The following is a 21,094-nucleotide window of genomic DNA, read 5'->3' on the forward strand; positions in this document are numbered from 1 at the left end:
TTGCTGTGGCAGCCCTGGCAAACTAATACACTCTGTTCGTGATTCTTTTTCCATACATGAATTTTACATTTTCTATGTGCAAATCCATCAATCTTTCCCTTTATGGATTCTGGGTTGTCATTTTTTTAAAATCTTGATTTAAAAGGACTCTGCCATCCCAACTTTATTAAGATATATCCATCCTGCCTTCTTATCATCTTTGTTGCTGTTACTACTGCTATGTGTACTGTGTCACCTCTTTTGTTTCGTTCCTTATCTGAAATATATTTCTGTAACATGGGTGTGGTCAGGCCCTAACTCTGGGGTGACCCACTGTCTATGTTACTTCTATACTCATAAAAATGTTCAAATTATATTACAGAAATAGATTTTAGACACAGGAAAACATTCATGATATACATTTAGGTGAAAAGAGGGAATTACATTTAAAAATACACATTTCTGAAATAAAATGATTTATATATACTTCATAAGTATTGAAAACTGTATGAAAGAACATACACTAAATTATTAGTAATAGTTATCTCTGGGTGATTAGGATTTTTTATGCTTTCAGTATTTACTAATTGACTTTACTGAAATAATAATCTAAGTGAAATCCTACTGTATCTCAGATCTCCTTTTCTTAAAAGGACACTAGTCCTATTGGATTAGGGCTCACCCTAACGACCCCATTTTGCTTTAATTACCTCTTGAAAGACCCCATCTCCAAATACGGTCATATTCTGAGGTCTTAGGGGTTAGGATTTCAACACATGAATTTGGCGGGGGTGTGCAACAATGACAAGAATACAAAATTTGATAGTGAAACTCTGGGATTCAGACCAACTCATGTTAGGATCAGGGTGACCTTTGGCAAGTTATTTAACTTTCCCTACGTTAGTTTTCTCACGTGTAAAATGGGTATAAGAACAGGTGGTCCTGGGGTAATCAGGAGGTCTGTTGTTTGGGAGAGAGTGCATATAAAAGCTCTTGGTGGGAATAACATTCAGTAACGTTATTCAATAATAACATTCAATCAGCGGCATTGTAATGTACCTTCCAACTTCGAAGAAGGGCAAAGCTCCAGGAACAGCAGGTGTCCGTCATCAGGACAGGGAAATTCCATAGGTATGGTTCATAACGTGTAGTCAGGGGGACAAGAAATAAAGCTGGGCTTAAGGAGGAGCCAGGATTCAGAAGCTCTTCTACTGCACACCAGCCACCCTGCACTTTATAAAGGCCGGTGGTATGCATGTCACAGAGCTTTGTAACAAGCGGTGATGTGATTGCTAAAATTTCAGCCAAAGTACTGTTCATGGAAACACTTTCCCAAAGCCAGCTGTCAGCCTGAGGGGGGTTAAACGTTCTTCATCAGGAACAAGAATGCGACCACGATTTCCCTGAGCAAAACAGCCCCTGCGACCAGCCCCTCCCTGCAGACATCCCACAACCAAGGCAGCAGGTAGAAAGCATTCCTAAATAAGATGCCAGTGAAGAGATGCTTTCCCTCCCTCACACGGCTTTGAAATAGCCAAGCCTGAAGGATTTTTTTTTCCTTCCCTTTCTTTTTAAAAAATATACAGCCCAGGGCAAATCTCATACCTCTGCTGTCCCTAGAAGAGGTAGCTGAGTCACTGGGTCTCTGAAGCTGCCAGCTCACAGCAGGGCTTGGAAAATCAATACCTCTCTCTGAAGTTATCCAAAGTACTGAGACCTTTAAACCAAACTCCAGTAGATAAACACTATCAACAGTCTTTCACAGCCATTAGGAGATGTGGGTTTATTTCCCAAGCAGCCTTGAAATGCGACAACGGGAGCTGTTCTCTAAGATGTGGACATGTGGAATTTGGCTGCAGAAGTGGTTTCTGTCTGCCGACAGGAACAAGAGACAGCTGGACTGTGGATGGAACACTCCCTCAGCATTACAGCTGTGTGGCTAAAAGAACACGCCCTAAATGCCTATGCTGGAATCCAGGTCGCATCCCTATGGACCTGTGTATCTCTGGGAATCACTCTTCACCTCTCTGTGCCTTAGTGTTCACCTTAAAACCAGGTACCCTAGCTCAGCAGGGACTGCTGGGAGGATTAAATAAGATAAAGGAGGGACATGTACGCACTGGGGTTTTCTTTTAATCCTATAAGCGCATCAAGGAAGTTAGCAGTTGTTATTCAGAAGGCATGATATGCAAAAGCACAACTGCTAGAAAGGAGAAATCACACAAGTTCACTTCCCACCTAACCTGTTCGTTTTGAAATTTTGCCTTTTTCTGAACCAAGAGAGAATTTGAAAGAGGTCTTCAGACTCTTAAAATAAATCACAAGAAAGCTGGAAAAGCACTTTCAGAAAACAAGGGTTCAAATATATGAGCCGCCAGAGGCTGGAGGGCCATTCCTAGTTCCTCCATCTCTTTTACCTCCAGCAGGTAAACCCTTCAAGAGAAGAGTCCTGTGGCTTTCTTCTGGGGGGAAATGATGGGGAGGGACCCTCGGCTAAGGGGGAAACATCACTGCGTGCTAATGAGAATCTCCCAGACAACACAAGGTACTTATTTTTCTTTTTTTTTCGCGGTACGCGGGCCTCTCACTGTTGCGGCCTCTCCCGTTGCGGAGCACAGGCTCCGGACGCGCAGGCTCAGCGGCCATGGCTCACGGGCCCAGCCACTCCGCGGCATGTGGGATCTTCCCGGACCGGGGCACGAACCCGTGTCCCCTACATGGGCAGGTGGACTCTCAACCACTGCGCCACCAGGGAAGCCCACAAGGTACCTATTTTTAAACAAAACACCAAGACACTAGACTTGACCCCAAAAAACTCCCCAAAATGTAGATTTATTTTTATAAAAAGTCTTACAAAAGCATAAAAAATTAAATCACACTTAATATTCTATCATCAGCCTTACCTTAACTGCAAAGAGGAAAATGACAGAGAATCAGGGTTGTTCTAGAAATTCTGGGCTATCTAGTTGTCCCATTAAGGCTGATGAAATGCCAAATCATTTCTCCCTCTTGACTTGAAGTGAATCTGGGCAGGAACGCTTCATGTGATGAAACGATTTCCCTTGCTATTTGAAGAATTTTCTTGTAAGATATACAATCTCTTTAAATTTTCCCAGGCAGCTGCTAAGGGTTGCTAAGGAAGTGATGGAAATAGAAAATATTCTAAATAAATAATTAGTGATTTCTGAGGGGCAGGTACTTTAGATATTTTTTGCAGGATGTCACGCATCTTAGGTACTAAGACTGGACAAGTGGCCTGTCTTGTCTTCCCTCCCCCTCTCTCTTCTTCCCTTCCTTCCTTTCTTTCTGTGTTAAGGAAGATAAAATAGTTAACTAATAAGGACTTAACTGTATAACACAGGGAACTCTACTCAGTACTCTGTAATGGCCTATATGGGAAAAGAATTTTAAAAAGAGTGGATATATGTATATGGATAACTGATTCACTTTGCTGTACACCTGAAACTAACACAACATTGTAAACCAACTATACTCCAATAAAAATTATTAAAAAAAAAAAAAGAATCTTCAAGCAGTGAGCTGGAGAGGGAGATTTTGAGCCACGGTGTGCCCAACTTGCTGGAGAGACACAGAGGAGGACCCAGGCCCTCCATCCCCACACAAATCAGCGGAACTCTCGGCGTATCTGTTTTAGTCTGTTGTGCTTTAGCAAAAGATTATGTCTGAAGAGAAGAGTCTTAAAATAGACATCTGTGGTTTTGGCACCAGCATCCATTTCCCTTCTTTGATAACCGTATCCTGGTTCTGTTTTGGGAAAATGCCCGCATCTCATCCTCCGTGCCCCCAGGAGAAGCACTCTGCCTCTGCTCCAGAGGGACGAGTACCTCAAGCCTCACACCCGCTCTGGCAACAACGGCTGGTTGCAGGATGTGTGTGTGACCCCGTAAGAGGCAATGAGACTTCAGCAGACACTTCTGGGGCAAAGATGGCACATTTTTCCTACTGCATTTGGGGTGAGAAGGCTGCGCTGGCGCCCACTCCCATCCACAAGGGGGCAGGTTTTCAGAAAGCAGCCGACCACCTCAGAGGCAGTAAAATCCAAAAATGAGAGATCTGCTGACACTGTTTAAGCCCTAATTAAGCCATTCCCACCCCCGACTTCTTAAATATATAAGCCATTCAACTCCTTTTTGGTTCATGCTTGGTTCCGATTTTACCAGGAATTTCTGTGTGTTATAACCAGAAGAATCCTAGACAACAGAGTTCCACAGCTACACTTCAAACCACTGGGAAAGATTTCCTTTTAATGTCCTCTCACATATTATGATTGGGGACAATTTCTTCCTCCTGGTGGAGGAGAGGGAAAGAGACATAATCCCAAGAAATCTAGGAGCACCAAGGTCAACAGCTGAAAGTAAACTAAAAGAAGGGACTCTCGACACAGCAATTCATACATGAATGAGAACCAGTGAGTATAGAACAAACTCATATTTTATTCTAAGTAAGAAAATCGGGGGTTCTGGGTAAGGTCATGGGGTTTTTGTTGGCTGAAATCACCATGCAATTTTCAGAGTCTAAATAGGCAGTACACCTATTTAATATCTGGTATATATGTTATAGTAATAATTTCTAATATTAAATGTCTTAATATATATTTTTGGAAACATGGTATGTTCACTTTGTTTGTCCACATTCAGACATTCATAGCTAAGAAGGAAAGAAAAATGCCACCTGGCAATATACTCTCTGTATCTGAACACAAATTTTAAAAATTGGCTAAGAAGTGGGTAGAGACAAAAGATAGCCAAATGTATTTGAGTTTGTTTGTTTTAAACAGGCTCTAAATATCTGTTTTGATGTCTGTTTATTGTTTACTGAAAGTGAACCTTTTATAAAGTCTCTAATTTTTCAGGGGCAAAATATGCAGGATTAACCCAAGCTGGAAGGAGCCTGAAACCATTCATATCTTTTATCTCAAGAAAAGCCTCACTGTACTTTGAAACGAGCCTATGTCACATGACCACCACCTAGTGGCAGTGTACTTAAATAGCAGGAACAGCTGAGAGTTACAATAAACATCTTTTAAATGGACCCCAGCACTGTCATGGTCATTTTGATCAGAACTAGATTTTCCCTCCAGGATGGTGGAATCAAGAACCAGGAAACTAAGAAACCAGAAATCTGGGTAAGAGCAGAATAACTGTGGAATTAAGCAACTGCTGGTGGTAACATTGTTTTTACCAGCGTTTTCCAATGACTGGACCTCCTACCACTAGGAATACACAAAGTGAGTCCAGGTAGTACAAGAAAAGGTCATATTGAGGAGGGACAGTTGAGCAGAGGCTCAAATGAATGGAAGAGCAAACCACGCAATTTTCTAAGAAAACAGCACTATAGGAAGTGGAGGAAGCAACAAGTGCAAAGGCCCTGAGGCAGGGCCATGTTTGGCTTCTCAGGGTACAACAAGGAGGTTAGTGTGGTTCAGCCAGAGAAGCAAAGACAAGAAGGCAAATGAATGTGGTTGAAGAGGTGGGCAGGGGTCAGATTCTTTAGGGTTTTGTAGATCATGACTGGGACTTAAAATTTTTTTCTACGTTGACAAAAAGCCACTGGAAAATGTGAAGTAGGAGAGTGATGTGGTCTGCTTTATGTTCTAGAAGGATCACTTACTCTAATCACTGTGAAGAGCAGACTACAGAGGTCAAGAGTGTTAGCAGAAATAAGAGTAGAAGTCTACTGCAAGAGTCTGGGCAAGAGATGCGTGTGGTACCAAGGCAGATTGATAGACACCTAGATAGATAGGTAGACAGTTATCTATGTATACAAACGTAAATGTGTGTATGTATGTATGTCTCCACCTCATCAAACACACTTACAGTAATGATACGGTCTTTACAAATATTGAAGAAAATTATTTTTCATGTAAAAAAAATCAGTATAGGCGAGTATATCTATATGGCAAAAAAAAAAAAAATAGACTGCAAGAGTAATACATATGACTGACGTCTAGAAGATACCAAACTCTCAATACCAAAATACACTATTAGAGAATCAGGTAAATTTTATGTGTTCCTCTAAAATTTCCTGTGACCTCCTAAAATAGTTCTGTGTTCCAACTGCGAAAAACATTACGCCTACTCAATTGATTTCATCCTTCCAACTGGATTCCCTTCTTGATGGAAGAGAATAAAAAGAGGTCTAGTACGACCATATCCTTGTGTTAGTTACTTTGGCAGATAGCTGACCCCAGACTCATTCTCCCCTCCTTCCTGGGCACAGAGAGAGACATCCATACGGCCCCCAGAATCCTCTGCGGTTGGATCTGGCCATGCACTGGAATTCTCACCAACAGAAGGAGACTGGAAGTCATGAGGGTCATTTCTGCTACTTGCTGAAGAGAAAACTGCTTCCTAGACTGCCATCTTTGCCTGACTGTTGGCTGGAAGGTAAACGGGGTGGAGCCTCAGCTCTGATCACGCAGGAGAAAAATCCTCTAAGGCAGGGGTTCTCACTCAACCACAGGCAATTTTGCTTCCCAGGGACATCTGGCAATGTTTGGAGGCGTTTTTGGCTATTCAAATCAGGGGTGAGGAGTCAGCTACTGGCATCTGGGGAAGGCAGAAGCCAGAGAGGTTGCTGAACATCCTACAAGGCACAGAAGAGCCCCCCACCACGAAGACTTTCCTGACCCCAAATGTCCACTATGCTGAAGTTGAAGAGCTTCACTGTAAGGCCACCTTCTCAAACTTTGCCCAAAATTATTCCCCAAGTATCTTCTTAAAATTCTGCCTCCGAAAGTTGGTGATGGGATCTGAGATTCTGCCTTTCTAACGTGCTCCCAGGGGGATGGTGGAGCAACAAGATGGAAAGAATGGAACTTGGGTCTCTGAATGGTCTCCCTGAGCACAGCTGCTCCAGCAGTCCAGTCTGGCTGGAGTGCCCATGCAGGGTTGCTACTCAAACATATACACCTGCACACCTGAACTCACTGCTTGCAGCTCGTGTCCCTTCTGAGTGGTTGGTCTCCAGGCAGCAACAATCGCTACAAACTTTGAATATCGACTTTCATTATGAGGGAGAAAAACATCATCTATCTTATTCAATCCACTGTAGGTTGGGGTCTCTTTGTTGCAACAGTTCAGTATTTTCCCTAATACAGTGACCATCTGCAAAGAGTGGACAGTGACATCTATGTTGCTGTTTGGCGAGAGACCAAAGAGCCCCGGGGATTATACCTCTCCAGAAAAAAAAGAGAAAAAGCAAAGGGAAGAAAAGAAACAAGACGGTGACTTCTAAAGATACGTGGGAAGAGTGGTTTGCTGCTGTAACAAACGGCCACGAACTAACTGGCTTAACGTGCTAGAAGTCAGAAGCCTGAAATGGGTCTCCATGGGCTACAATCAAAGTGTCAAGAAGGTTGCATTCCTTCTAGAAGTTCCAAGGAAGAATCCATTTCCTTTTCTGTAGCTTCTGGAAGCTGCCTGAATTCCTTAGCTTGTGGCCGCTTCTTCTATCTTCAAAGCCAGCAACAGCAGGTTGAGTCCCTCCCGTGCTGCCATCCCTCTCATTCTCTCTCTTCTGCCCCCTTTTCCATTTAAAAGGACTCTTGTGATTACATGGGGCTCATCCAGATAATCCAGGATAATCTCCCATCTCAAGGTTAGCTGTTTAGCAATCGTAATTCCATCTGCAACCTTAATTCTTCTTTGCCATTTAATGTAGCATACTCACAGGTTTTGGAGATTAGGATGTGGTTATTGGGAGGGTGCGTTATTCTGCCTTCCACAGCTTAGAAAGTAGGCTAGTAAGGCAGCCAGAAGGTGGGAATTTAATATGCCCATCTGAAAAATGCAGAGAGAGTGCACAGGATAAAGAGATGACAGGTCATGTGAGAGCAAAATGAGAGAATCTTCTGGTCACTCCCAAAGCTCGTCAACTGCAGGGCAATCCTAAAAAGCAAATGTGCCCTATAGCTTTTTATGTTTTTTCAGTATGAAAGAATGATGCATCGGTGGTCATGAATCAGATAAAAGAATTATGCAGACAGAGGTTCTCCAGGAATTCTCAGGATCTTTATGCAATCTGCCCTCCCAAGGTGTGATATCCATGGTATATAATAGTTTCTGTAAATTAAACTTCTTAATCTAACTTTATGATAAGAGTGCTCGTCCTGTATTTCAGATACTCCCTGGAGTGCAACATTCCAGAAAACCAATTACCTGGGGGAGTTCATGAAAACGCGCGTGGATTAACAACTACAGAACGTACACAAAGCAGATGCGAGCACATCACCGTTATTCTGCCCTTGCAAAATCACTGCAGGGTTATTAGAAACTGTTGTTCCCATTTTAGAGATGAGAAAACAAAGGCTCAAAGGCTAAATACTCTCTATGCACACAACGCAAGGTAGACACAGAGCTCAGACTCCAAATCTTTAATTTCTGATTTTAGGTTCAGCTTTCTTTTCTAAACATCACAGAGCTCCAAGCAGGCAAACTGCCCTATGATAAAGGCACTCAAGCAGTTTGACTCAAATTTCCTCAGCTCCAGGGACACCCAAACCTCCAACCCCCTGTAGAGGCTTTAACCTGGAGGCAGAAAGGTGTATCTGCACCTATAGTGAGCAACAAATCGAACACAGCCTCGATGTAATTGTTTGATTGTTAAATGGCAATGATGTCATTTTGATAATGCATTTAGAGAAACACCATCTAAACTACTCTTGGAGCATAACAGTCTGTCAGGAATAATCCAGGCTCTTCTAAAACTTTGGCAACTACAGCAACAAAGGCTAGGAACCAAAAGCCCCCTGTTACAATGTAAAGACACCTGCTGTGTGACCCCGGGAACGTCACCTGCCCTTCTGAAGTCTCATTCTCTTTATTTGTAACACTGGGATAAGACAGTATCTACTTCACGAGGCTACCGAGAAGAATAAATGGGATAACGTGGTATGCCGCTGGGACCTTTTGGGGAGACTGTCTAGCCCACACAGCTTGTTTGAGTGGGTTTCTCTTTCTTGTACCCAAAATAGTCTTGCAAAAATAGTACGTGAAAGAGCTGAGAACAATCCTTAGCCAGAGTTCCCAAGGAATGTGAGTGTGTGATTTCTTTGCAGAAGCCTGGGGTTTTGAAAGAAAACAGTACAAAGAAGGTACCCCTTTCATTCAATAAGTCATTGATTCAGAATTAGTGATGAATAAGCCACCATCATGGATCGCCTCACATGTGCCAAGTACTGCTTCTGGTTCAGGGCACGGGCTAGATCATGTGGGACAAGGCCCTGCTCCCCTGTACTTGATCTTCTGGGGAGGGAGAGGTAAGTCATTAGGATGATTTGGGAGAGCAATACATGCTCTGAAGAAAATAAAACAGTGTAACAAGCTCAGAAGTGGAAAAGGGTCTTTAAATTAGGTAGTTAGTAAAGATCTTGGGGGGCAGGGAACTGAAATATAGGCCAAGATCTGAAGGACAGGTAACGAGATACCTGCAGTCCAGGTATCTGGGGACAGAGAACTCCCGGAAGAGGAAACAGAGATTTAAATGCCCTGAAGTGGGAATGAGCTTGGTCCCAGCACAGAAAGGGAGACACTTCCATGGTCTGTTTTGGGGGCAAAACCCCACAATTAGCCTGTCCTGTAGGTAGGCCATGCACACACAGGAAACCAAAACCTTCTAGCACAGAAATGCTGGCATTTCTTATTCACCCCCAGGATGCTGGACGACAACCCTTCCAGTGGAAAAGAGCTTGGGGACAAATGAAAGGAAATGCTGGGGACCTCCCTGGCAGTCCAGTGGTTAAGCCTTCGCCTTCCAATGCAGGAGGTGCAGGTTCGATCCCTGGTCAGGGAGCTAAGATCCCACATGCCTCGTGGCCAAAAAACCAAAAACATAAAGCAGAAGCAATACTGTTTCAAATTCAATAAAGACTTTTAAAAAAATGGTCCACATCAAAAAAAATATCTTCAAGAAAAAGAAAAGGAACTGCTGTATGTTTGGAGCCAAACGCCTGGGTTTGAATCCCAACTCATCTTGAGCAAGTTCCTTGACCTCTCTGTGCCTCAGTTCCCTGACCTGTACACCGTGGGCAATCACAGTACCTGTCTCACCAGGCTCTTGGGAAGACTGAATGAACCCACTGCTCGGGGCAGAAGCTGGCATATACAGTACGTGTCCACCACCGCGATTCCTACCACCCTGCTACTGTGACTCTTTCAGGTCCAAATCTTAAATCTTCATCTCCCTGTTCCATTAAATAACCATCATGTGTCTGTGATTTGTTTTTTGCTTTGTAGCAATAGGAGTGCACCTAAATTTACTAATTTACACCAATTCAACTGTTAATCCTCCCCTTGGCACGATCCTACCAGCCCTGAATTAGGGATGTAAAGCAGCCGGCACCCACCCTGCACGAGGAATTCTAACACTGTTTATGAATCTGAACAGGAGTGGTCATCTTACCATCCTCTCCTCAGTCAAATAAAATGTAGAAAGTAAGGGACACCTACATTTGAAGTACAACATTTTGGCCATGTTCCTAGAGATGGTATCTTCAGACCACTCTCAAACACACCTGACCTCAATGTAGTAGCAAAGATATCCAGTTAAAAAGGGGGGGGGGAGGAGAGGGGGAGGGAAAGCAGGAAGTGGGCGGGGAAGGACAAAAAAGAAGTGCTATCCTAGAGAAAGAGCTCTCTTTCCATTTACTGTTTTCTTCTCTGACAGCCCTGAGGAAAGTTTAAAATTTTGTTCTTGTAAGTCCCTTGCAATTCTTGCTAAATTTATTCCTAGTTATTTTGTCTCTTTGGTTGGTTCTGTAAATAGGATATTTTCTCTCATTATATTTTCAAAATGCTTGGCATAGGCAGATAAGAAAACTATAGATTTTGCATAGTAATTTCCTCACATTAATAAATCCTATTATTATTTCTAATAGATTCATGGGTTGGGGGGGATTGCTTATCTTAGGTTTTCCAAAAAAAGATGAAATTACTGGCAAATGGTGATAATTCTAACTTCCCCGTTCTTATTCTTTTTTGCATCTAACTGCATTATCTATTCATTCCTGAGCAATGGTAAATCATAGTGATGACTGGGCATTCTGGTCTTGTTCTGGATGTAACGGGAGCGTTTCTAGCATTAAATACGATGCTTGCTTTGGGTATGATCTGATTTTATTAGCAGACGTTCTAAAAATCAAAACTAAATATTTATTTAGTTTTATCAGACTTTTTAGCATCCATAAAATAATCCTAAGATTTTTCTCTAAATGAGAAGTGTTACAAGTAAATCACAGTATTTATTAGATTTCCCGAGATCAAACCATCCTTCCATTCCTAGAATAAATCGCACTTCGTCAAGCCTTTAATTACCTTGTAATGTAATCACTTACATGTTCATTTCCCCGCTCTGTGAGTTCTTTCAGATCACAGGGCATGACTGATTCATGTCTGATACATGATTGACATTAAATACGGGTTTAATGAATAACTGAAATAACAAGTACATTTAACCTCCCCAAACTAACCACTTGTACCTCTTCCCAGCTTAAAATAGTCAAAGAGATCATATGCCTTCCCCAGAGTGTATCTTCATATGTTTAATGAATATGTGGTTTTAACTGGTCCCTACTTCTTATATCAATAGAACCCCTGAACACCTCATTCTTTATGGGGAAACGACTCCCTATGGCTGTACTGGGAATAACCCTGCTTCCCTACTCCCACCATCGCCCCAAGCCAAAGGGGTGGCTACATCCCCCAGGCCTGATTAGAGTAACTACACAATGATTGCTTGAGGATGGACACCTGATCCAACCTGGGTCAACAGCATCTCCAGGAATTTCTCACAGAAGCCCTTAAGAAAAATTTTTTCCAAAAGAATTGATAAACAAAAAAAACACGTGTCTAGGGTTGCTGCTTACCATCTTGCCTAAAATGTAGTGAGACAACCTATCTGAGAATGAAGCAAGGTATAGACAAACATGGCAAAGAATGGAAAGAGACAGAGACCTAGTGCCATTATTTGGGCCCCTGGATTCAGCTTTTCTTGAAGCCATTACCCCTTAGACCTCCTAAGTAATAAGCCAATAATTATCTTTCTTGGTTCAGCTCCATTTGTATCACTTACAACCAAAAAATATGGCCTAATTCATGTGCTGCTTTGTTTTCCTCCATATATGCTTTATACATTCTTAAATAAAGGTTAAAAAAAAAGTTTTTTAAAGAAAGGCAATCCTAACTAGTGAGTGTTAAAAAAAAAAAATCAACCACCTGCTTTTAATTAACGGTAAGATATGCTGAAAGGCTTCCTTAGTGAATTATAATTTCAGATTGAAATTCCCAAGACAGTTATAGAGGAACCTGCTAAACCGCAGAAACCAATGGAATCGAGGGATTACTTTAACAGGGCAGTGGTTCAACCAGTTTCAGAGATATCATCCATTATGCAAAACCAAAACCTTTAAAACTTTCTACCGTGCAACCCTAGCAATCCCTCATTCACCTGAAGTCTGGAGGCCTCTCTCCTGACGCAATTTAAAAGTAAAAATGCTTGGTATGATTTACAAGAATAAAAATAAAAATAAATAAATCATGTCATGATGGCTAGAGAACTCCCCAGAAAAAGCCGCCAAATCTCAAATCTCAAGACAGGGAGTTTCGTGGGGTCTTCCTGAACCATCCTGCATTCTCAAAAGCTTTCAGATCTGCAGGAAAACTGAAGACAAGCATGCCCTTGGCATCCTAAATATCCCTGTACCTATCGGAGCAATCAGCATCAGTTCCTACCACAGGCTCAAGAACATGTCAGTGGGCCAGCCCAGAGAGCCTAGCCACTTCCCTACCCCATCCCTTTATGGAGAATTCTGGTTGCACTTACCTTCTGCAATCAGACTCTTCTCCTTCAGCTCAAGTTACAATAGACCAAATTCTGGAATCTGGTTTTGATTATTCTCTGGAGAGCTACTTTAAGAGCTGCTTCAGGGTTGGAAATCCCTCATTCAGGCATAATCTTGAAATAAAAGACTGTATTCAAATGAAAAATGCATTACCGCATTCTCTTTAGGGCCTTCTGTACTGACAGGCAGGATAAAAGGAGAGAATGGAAGGAAAATGAAGAAGAAAACCAAGGGGGAAAAGGAAAAAATGGGAGTAAAAGAGAGACGAAAGAAGGGCAGAGAAAAATGTATTATGTCACAAACTGTGTAGGGCACTTTGAATGTCATTTCATTTCATCCTCACGTCATCCCTTCAAAGTAAATACTACTGAGCCCATTCTGCAGATAAAGAAATTGAGGCTTGGTGATATCGAGTAATTTGCCCAAGGTCACACAATGAGGATGCAATGGATTCAGGCTCAGAGATACAAATACATGTTCCAAAGTATGTTGCTACTACTTGACTAGCTTCCTCCTTCTGAAGAGTCTAATACAAGTGTTTGTTCTAGAACCAAAATATTTCAGTGGTTGAATGGACCCTATGAAGATAACATAGCCTCATCATCTAAGTAATAGAGAAGGAAGGAAGGAAGGAAGGAAGGGAGGGAAGGAGGGAGGGAGAGGGAGAAAGATATTAAGGAACCTCACATCCAGTGGAACTAGTATGTGGCAAAGAAAACCTAGAATCCTAGAAAACTCTCAGGTCTTACTCCATCCATGTGACCAGAATCTATTTTATAAGTGCAACTGACCTACACGGATCAAATACAGATACTCCTGATTAAGGAGTGAACAACTGAGAATTTCCCCTCCTTCAAGAAAATGTTCACTGGGAACAAAAGGGAAATTTGTGAATTGTCTTTTTCTGCTTATATCCACTTTATAAACCGTTCCTGTTTATATCCAGTTTCCTTTGTTGCTGTTGCAACATATCTCAGAGGTAGTTCCCCCATGCTGTTGCAAAATCAGTTAAGGGGGAAAATATCTAAACTAAAATAGCACAAGTAAGCCACAATTCTGGCAACTGCAGAGGGTGTGGGTATGCCAGGTACTTTCTGAAATCAGTTTAAACCATAGGTCGCTAACCAGTAGCCAGCTGGCTGTATCCAGCCCACGGATGTGTTTTGCTTGTCCTGCAGTGCTGGCCCACACCTCGCTTTTAAGAAATCTCAATCTGTTGCCAACATTAAAAACCAGGCCACTTCACACCAAAACCTGGATTTCCAGTTTCTTTTACCAAGTGGAAGACCTGGCTCCCCTGATGCCACATTTGCACATGGAAAAGGGTAGCTGGAATATAGCAGTAGCTGCTCCTTTGGAAAGAACATCTGTGCCCCAGTTTCTCCCTACCTAGTCTATTTCGCTCATGTACATTATCCACATGAGCCCTGAAGGCATCTGAGTTGGTGACCCTTGGTTGAAAAGGTTAAGCAGATGTAGATTTCAAAGCCAATCATTAGGCTTTTCCCAAAAACATCCCCAATGACAGCCTCCAGTCAGTATTAGGACGGCTGTGACAGAAGGTAAAGCAGTGAGACCAAAACTCAGTAGTTGGGTTCATTTGCATTTCTGCTCTAGGATACTCACTTTTTGTTTCGAAAATATATTCACTTTTAGTATTTCATTTATTCTTCCTAACAACCTTGCCAGGAAGGAATTACTCTCAGATAAACGGAAGGCAAGTGATGTTATGTCAGTTATCCAAGCCAGATCATCCCACAAGTAAGTTGCAAAGCCAGGTTTTGAACCCAGTTTCCCGCAGCTACAAACACTGTGCTTTTGGAGTAATGAAAGGACACTTTGAAAAGCCATGAGGCTTGTTTCTACCTCAGAGCCTTTGCACTTGCTGTTCCCTCTGCTTATAAACCTCTCCACCCAGGTCTTCACTTGGGAGGATCTTACTCTTTCATGACACTTATATCACCTCCACAGAGAGGTTTTCCCTCATCATTTGATGTAAAATAGCACACACATTTACACACACACACACACCAATTACTTTCTAGGCCGCTGGTACTCAAAGGGAGGTCCAGGAATCAGCAGCATCGGCATCACCTTGGAAATCAGAAATGCAGAATCTCAGGCCCCTTCCCCGACCTACGGACTCAGAGCCTGCACGTTAACACCACCACTCCGCACCCCCGCCCCCCATGTTCTGTGTGCATTTAAAGTTTAAAAAGCACTGCTCTACAGGAGTGCTGACCGGTGGAAATAAATATAACAGGAGTCACAAGTGTACATTTTAATTTTCTAGTAGCCACATTACAAGAGTAAGCAGAAAGACTTGTTTGTTTGCTGTCTCCCCTTGTCCCACTCCCACCCCCACTAATACGTCAGTTCCAAGAGAACAGGTGCTTCACCTGTCTTGTTCACCCCTTCACCCCCAGCACCTAAAACAGTACACTGCGCATATATTAAGTATCATTAAATGTTTGCTGAACGAAAGAAGGAAGGAAAAGACCTTGCTAGCACTCTATATACCAGCTCTTTGGACAGACATGGCTTCAAATGTCAGCTCAACCACTGGCCAGCTGAGCGACCTCGAGCAAGTTGTTTTACCCTCTGGGAGCCAACTGTAAAGCAGAAATGCTCTTCTTTTGCTCACAGCCTCATCACGCCACCCAGATGTGATAATACGTCTACAAAACGCAAACCACCACGATAACAGGCGTTCAGTACACGCCAGTGCCTTATGCTGCCCTCCTTCTTTCTCTCTCTGGACACCACGTCCGAATGATGCTGTGGACCACTCCCCTCTGTGTAGCATAAGCATGCCTACCGAGTGCCAGCTATCCCCCTGCAGCCGACAGGATGTGTGTAGTAACTGCTGGCAGTGAAGACAACTTGAAACCATGGAGGGTCACTTCGCATCACCCTACCGCTGAGTGGTTTCCAAAGCAAAGCGGTCGCAGTCACTGTACGGTCTGTAATCCACGAGGGAGACCACAGCCCAACTCATTTCCGTCACTTTAATGAGTTCTGCCGTGGCAGCCACTTGGCCTGCCACAAGGTCCCACCCCTTAGAGGAGTTTAAGGTCTCTGCCCAGTGTGCATTAGCGCATATTGAAAGGCGTATTGTGGCTTTGCCCTTTTAATTTTTTGAGGGGGTGAGGGATGGAGAGTTTAATCTACCCCCACTTATTAATCACTGGCCTGTGTCAACCCACCAAGTGAGGCTTGCTGTTCCACAGCTTTAACGCACCCTAATCCATCAGTCTATCTTGTCCTGCAAATCTGATGCATATGTTCTAATCGCAAATGTGTTTTTAAATCACATTAGATCAACAGCATAGGCGAAAGCAAAACCCGGATTTAGACATGACCAGAGTGACACCAAGGAAATAAAACTGGGGCTGCTTAGTTGAGTATGAGGAAACCCTTGCCAGCTCTGCCAAGAGCAGCCCCAATTTCTTCCTTCTCTCCCTTCTCATGGAAATCACAACAACCATGATCACCCACAGAATCAGTAGGCTACTGGGAAGCGCGCTGAAACGAAAAAGAAAAACAAAACAAATAATGGGAAGAGGGGATCAAAACCTTTAATTAACCTGTGAATCTCTATCAGGCAAATAGTAGAGCAAGATTCCAGATAAGGTACAAGGCACACGGGGAGGAAATGTAACCACTTAAGTACAGATGCCACCATTTAAAAGACTGGGACCAGGGAACCAGGAGTAAGGGAGAGGGAGAGAAGAGCCTGAAGGGATGCGGCCAACGGAAATCCCCAAAATGCCCTCCAAAGACTGCTGCCCCTGTTAAGGCTAGAGAGCTATCCTAGGATCCAAAGGGTTTCTGGGAGTCATCCTCTTAAGTGAGGATCAAGGGAACCCAGTTCCATCTACATCTCTTACTCCTATGGGGCACTGAGCCCCAAATACCACAAGTGATGGCTGAGGGTACCACAGATCTTCAACAGCCATGTCCTGACAGCGAGGCAGTTTACATACCTCCTTTTCCCAGCCGCAGCATAAAAGAACGTAAGAAGACCCGGCATCTTTTATCTTTTCATTCAGAAAATGCTCCAGACCCTACGATGGGACTTCCTGACATGCAGTCCGCCACACACCGTTCTTCAACTTTATTTTAACTCATCCAAATAAAACACCCCCTTCTCCATTTCCAACTGCGGTAAAGCAACCCAAACACGTGTTAGACAGATTTGATCTTTATGCCTCCCTCTCCCACAAAGGGCATCTTCTCACAAGATACAGGGCTTTAAAATTAGAAATGGAAAAAGCCATAGTTACCCTCTTAGGGCCATGGCTGCCTCACAGCAGAAACCAGAACATTCTTACAATCAACAGTTAAACAACTGAAACCTTCCCAGACATCATACCTTTTTTTTTTTTTTTGCTGTTGTTGCACTAACACCTTTTTAATTATAATTGCAAACTGGAAGCCATGGCTTGTGATGTTATAAATACAGATTTTCCAGTTAAATTAGGCATTTGCTGTTTTTTATTTTGATAGGAAGGGGCTGTCTGAAGCCTCCTAAAATATCGCAATTAGTTCTCTCTGTTGAAACAGACAAGACATGAACAGTCGCATTTGCTGTTTCCGTTTAATGTGCTGGAATGTTCATCCCTAAGTGTACTTCTCTCAAGCTTTGAAAGCATAAGGCATATTTTTAAAATGGAAAGAAATCAATCACAATACACACATTTATCATATATTTCCAAAGCTAAGTTATTTCTAAAGCTTTCCTAGGCTGTAATTTAAACTTAGAAAGCACATCTCTTCAACAAGAAGGCGACTTGTCAGGAAACAATCCTTATTTTACCTATTGGCTCTGTTAAGATGATAACATCACTTTAACTGACAAAGCCTGTGTTTCTGGTTGACAATTGCAATTAATTACTGAGATACAACCGAGATGGGGCCAGCCATCCAGATCTGTTTTCCAGAGAAATTAAAAAACAAGAGGAAAGGAGGGGGCGGGGGTACGACGCTGGATTATTAATTTATTTTACCCATACTTAACTTACTACTCCTCTCTTCTCCCTTTCCCTCAACGCTGGCAGACGGTGGAAAAGGAGAGAGATGAACAAACAACTCACTAGATACGAGCTCCAATATGTTGCAAAGGAGGCACAGGTTAGAAAGGGCACAGGTGCAGGGCATGAAAACTCTTAGGGCACCAACTGTCATGTAGGCACGGATACTCCTGATGCAAAATCAACCCAGTGTTCATGCAGCCCAAGAGGGATAGAAAGTTCTGGAGACGGGGGACATCCTGAGTTTTTACTAGAAAGCCCGAACTCGCCAGCATCATCCTTTTAACTGTTCCCTGTTCATTTTGCTCTGAACTGAAAACACTGGATTCCAGCCACGCAAATGCGTCTGAGGGCGATTTTGAGAGATTCCAGGGGATCCCAAAGCCCTCTGGTCAATCTAGCTGTCCTGTCCATTCCTCAGCGTCCCCGGCACAGAAGCGCTCCGCCCCGCAAGAGCCTGGGTTAGGAAACACCCCGGGGGCACGAGGGCTGGGGATTCCCAGGCTTGGAACTAGGCAGATTCGGAAAGCAGCTCCCTGGACGAGGAGCCTAAGGCAGGCGGGTCAGGGGGACCCCTCTCTCCTCGCCCTGGAATTAAGTGATCCCTGGCTAGCCTCCAGCCCTCTCCGCCGCTCCCCCAGAGCAGCTCCGCCAGGGTGCGCAGAGCCCGCGCGGGGTTAAGACCTCTCGGGACGCTGCCCGGATCCCCAAGGGCCAGGGGAGCGGCAGCTTCCCGTGCTGGTCTCCCCTACGCGCCTATCCCATCCGCCGAGCTCGGGGTCCTACCTGTACCATTCCAATCCCTTTTCATAGTTCCTGTCGAAGAAGTGCGGCTCTACGCCCACCGCCCGCACGTCCGGGTGCACTCGGATCGCCTCCAGCAGCGCGCGGGTCCCTCCTTTCTTGACCCCGATGATAAGGGCCTGTGGCAGCTTCTTCTCCCCGTAGTCGGGGGTGCTGACGGCGCCGCCCCTCACGCTGCTCCCGTTGGCCGCCCTCCGGCCTGCGAGCTCCTCGTCTGTGGTGCTGGACTCCTGCGCTTCCCTCTCCAGCAGCGCGCTCTGCGCCGTGACCATCTCGCCAGAGGCCAGCGGGGTCCGGAGCCAGGCGTCCCGGGCGCCCCCGCCACCGCTCGCCAGCCCCCAGCCGTCGGCCCCGGGGGCGGAAGGCTGCTCCGGGGGCTCGGGCGGCTCCCCGCGGCTCGCGCTGTCCGGCGGCGGCGGCGCGGGCGGCTGCGAGGGGGCGCCGAGGCGCACGGGGGGAGGCGGCAGCGAGGGTGGCGGCGGGCTTGGCGGGGGCTCGGCGGCGGCGGCCGGCGGCTCCTGCAGCGCCAGGGGGAATTGCAGGGAGCCCGAGCCGCCCAGGAGGCTGTAGCACAGGTAGGTGACGGACAGGGACAAGGTGCACATGAAAAGCAGCTTGCGCGCCGGCGGGCCCTTAACCGAGGCGCCGGGCGGCGGCGGCGCGGCGAGAGGCGGAGGCGGAGGCGGAGGAGGTGCGGACCACTGGGCCATCGCGGCTCCCGGCTCGCGGCGGCGGCGGCGGCGGCGGCGGCGGCCCCCGGCGCTGCCCGGACATGGTTTCAGCCGCCGCCCCCGCCGCCGCCGCCGCCGCCGCCGCTGCCCAGCCGCCCCGGCTGCATGAAGCGACGCCGCTGCGCCCCCGGCCCTGGCCGCTGTCCCGCTGCGCCGGGGGGGAACCCGGCCGCATGGCCCCCCTCCCCGCTCTCCTCGCGGCGTCCGGGGGGCCCCCCACCACCCCCCTCAGCCTCTGGCAAGGGGCCCGAGGGGGGCGCGCGGACCCGCCGGCTACACCTTCTCCGTCTGCAGCGCCCCAGCTTCCCCGGCTCCGCCGCGGCTCCCGCTTCAGCTTCTGCCGCCGCCGCCGCGCGCTGTTGCAGCCCAGAGTTCCTTCCCCGCTGCTAACTTTCTGCCGGGAGAGAGGAGAGGCGCGGCAGGGAGGCGGAGGGGGCCGGGCGCGCGCCCTGCGCCGCCGAGGGAATGGGGAGGGCGCCTCGCTTGCGCCTGCGGGGGGGGGGGGGGCGGGGCGGGGGCCGCGGGAGCGGAGGCGTGCGCTAGGGCTGGGGCACCTGGGGAAGCGGAGCTCGTACTCCCCGCCCCCCCGCTCGGCAAGCAGTCGCTGGAGGTGTTCCCCGCCGCACCCCGCGTGCTTCCCTTCCCCTGGGAGCATGGGACGCTGGGTTCTGCATCCCTCTCCCAGTACTTTTAGGGACACAGAGCCAGACGCCCGCCGCCGGTGCCGTTCACCGAGCTCTCGCTGTCCCTTTTCCCCCTGGGACTCCAGGCAAACTCGGCCCATCCCTGACGCGCCCTTCTCTAACCCTGGATATCCTCCTGCCTTTGGTCCAGGAGTGGTTTCTGCTCCATAACAGCTCTCTCGTTCCAACTTCCGTCTTTCCAGCCTCCCCATCTTATCTTGAAGCTCCTGACGGGTTGAGCTTGGACACAAACCCCCAGGTTTCCCTACCCACAGAGTTTTTGCCTCTGTCCCGCCACAGGGGGACCGCGCTTTCTGCTCCGAAAAATGAGGCTGTCCCTTTCTCTACACCCTTAACCAGAGGTACACCTGCGGCCCTTGGGGGCGTTGCCGCGAAAGGAGTTAGATTTCCCTGGAATGAAACCGGCTGAGACCGTCATCGCTCTAAACATCTAAGAAGCAGAGACAAGTTGCGTTGCAGGGTGTCTGTGCATCGCTTCATTGATTTTTTTTTTTTTAAGTGCATTCTTTTCAGCGAGATTTCCATCCCTCACCTCCCTCTCCTGGGGAGGTAATGGTAAACATCAGAAGGATTTGGGAGATTCGAAACTAGAGCCTTGCTTCTTGGAAGTGGAGGAATTGGGAGTCTGCAACGGGAGGGAGAGGCAGAGAAATCAACTCTGCTTGCTGGGGACAGGGGCTGCCCCTGCACCCACCCAGGGCCAGTATCTCCCAGGGGCTGGCTCGCTGAGTCCCATTTACCCTGCCAGCCACAGCTGGGTGCCTGGCGGGTCTGTCTGTTTTCACAGATGTGTTTGGCATCTCCGGTTTTGTTTGATCATATAATGGGAACAACAGCTGAAAGAAAAAGTATATAATGTCTAAATATTAACTAGATACCTAGTGCCAAAGAGGGGAAGCAAATGTTAATCAAATAAGATGAAGAACACGGACTTTTCCCTGAGTGAACCAAAGCTCACTGCTGCTCTCAGCTGGACACGAGTTT

The 21,094-nt window shown here is 46.1% G+C and overlaps 1 protein-coding gene across 1 annotated transcript in view; it reads right to left on the reverse strand.

Annotated features, from left to right (window-relative positions):
* Positions 1–19,385, reverse strand: part of HS3ST4 (heparan sulfate-glucosamine 3-sulfotransferase 4) — a 395,257-nt gene extending 375,872 nt beyond the window's left edge. The window contains exon 1 of the mRNA XM_065892544.1: positions 18,658–19,385. Coding sequence (XP_065748616.1) covers positions 18,658–19,385 — 728 coding nt within the window. The remainder of the gene's footprint in view (positions 1–18,657) is intronic.
* Positions 19,386–21,094: the final 1,709 nt, after the last annotated feature.

The sequence above is a fragment of the Phocoena phocoena genome, chromosome 15, assembly GCF_963924675.1.
Source record: "Phocoena phocoena chromosome 15, mPhoPho1.1, whole genome shotgun sequence".
In the NCBI taxonomy this organism is placed as follows: Eukaryota; Metazoa; Chordata; class Mammalia; order Artiodactyla; family Phocoenidae; genus Phocoena; species Phocoena phocoena.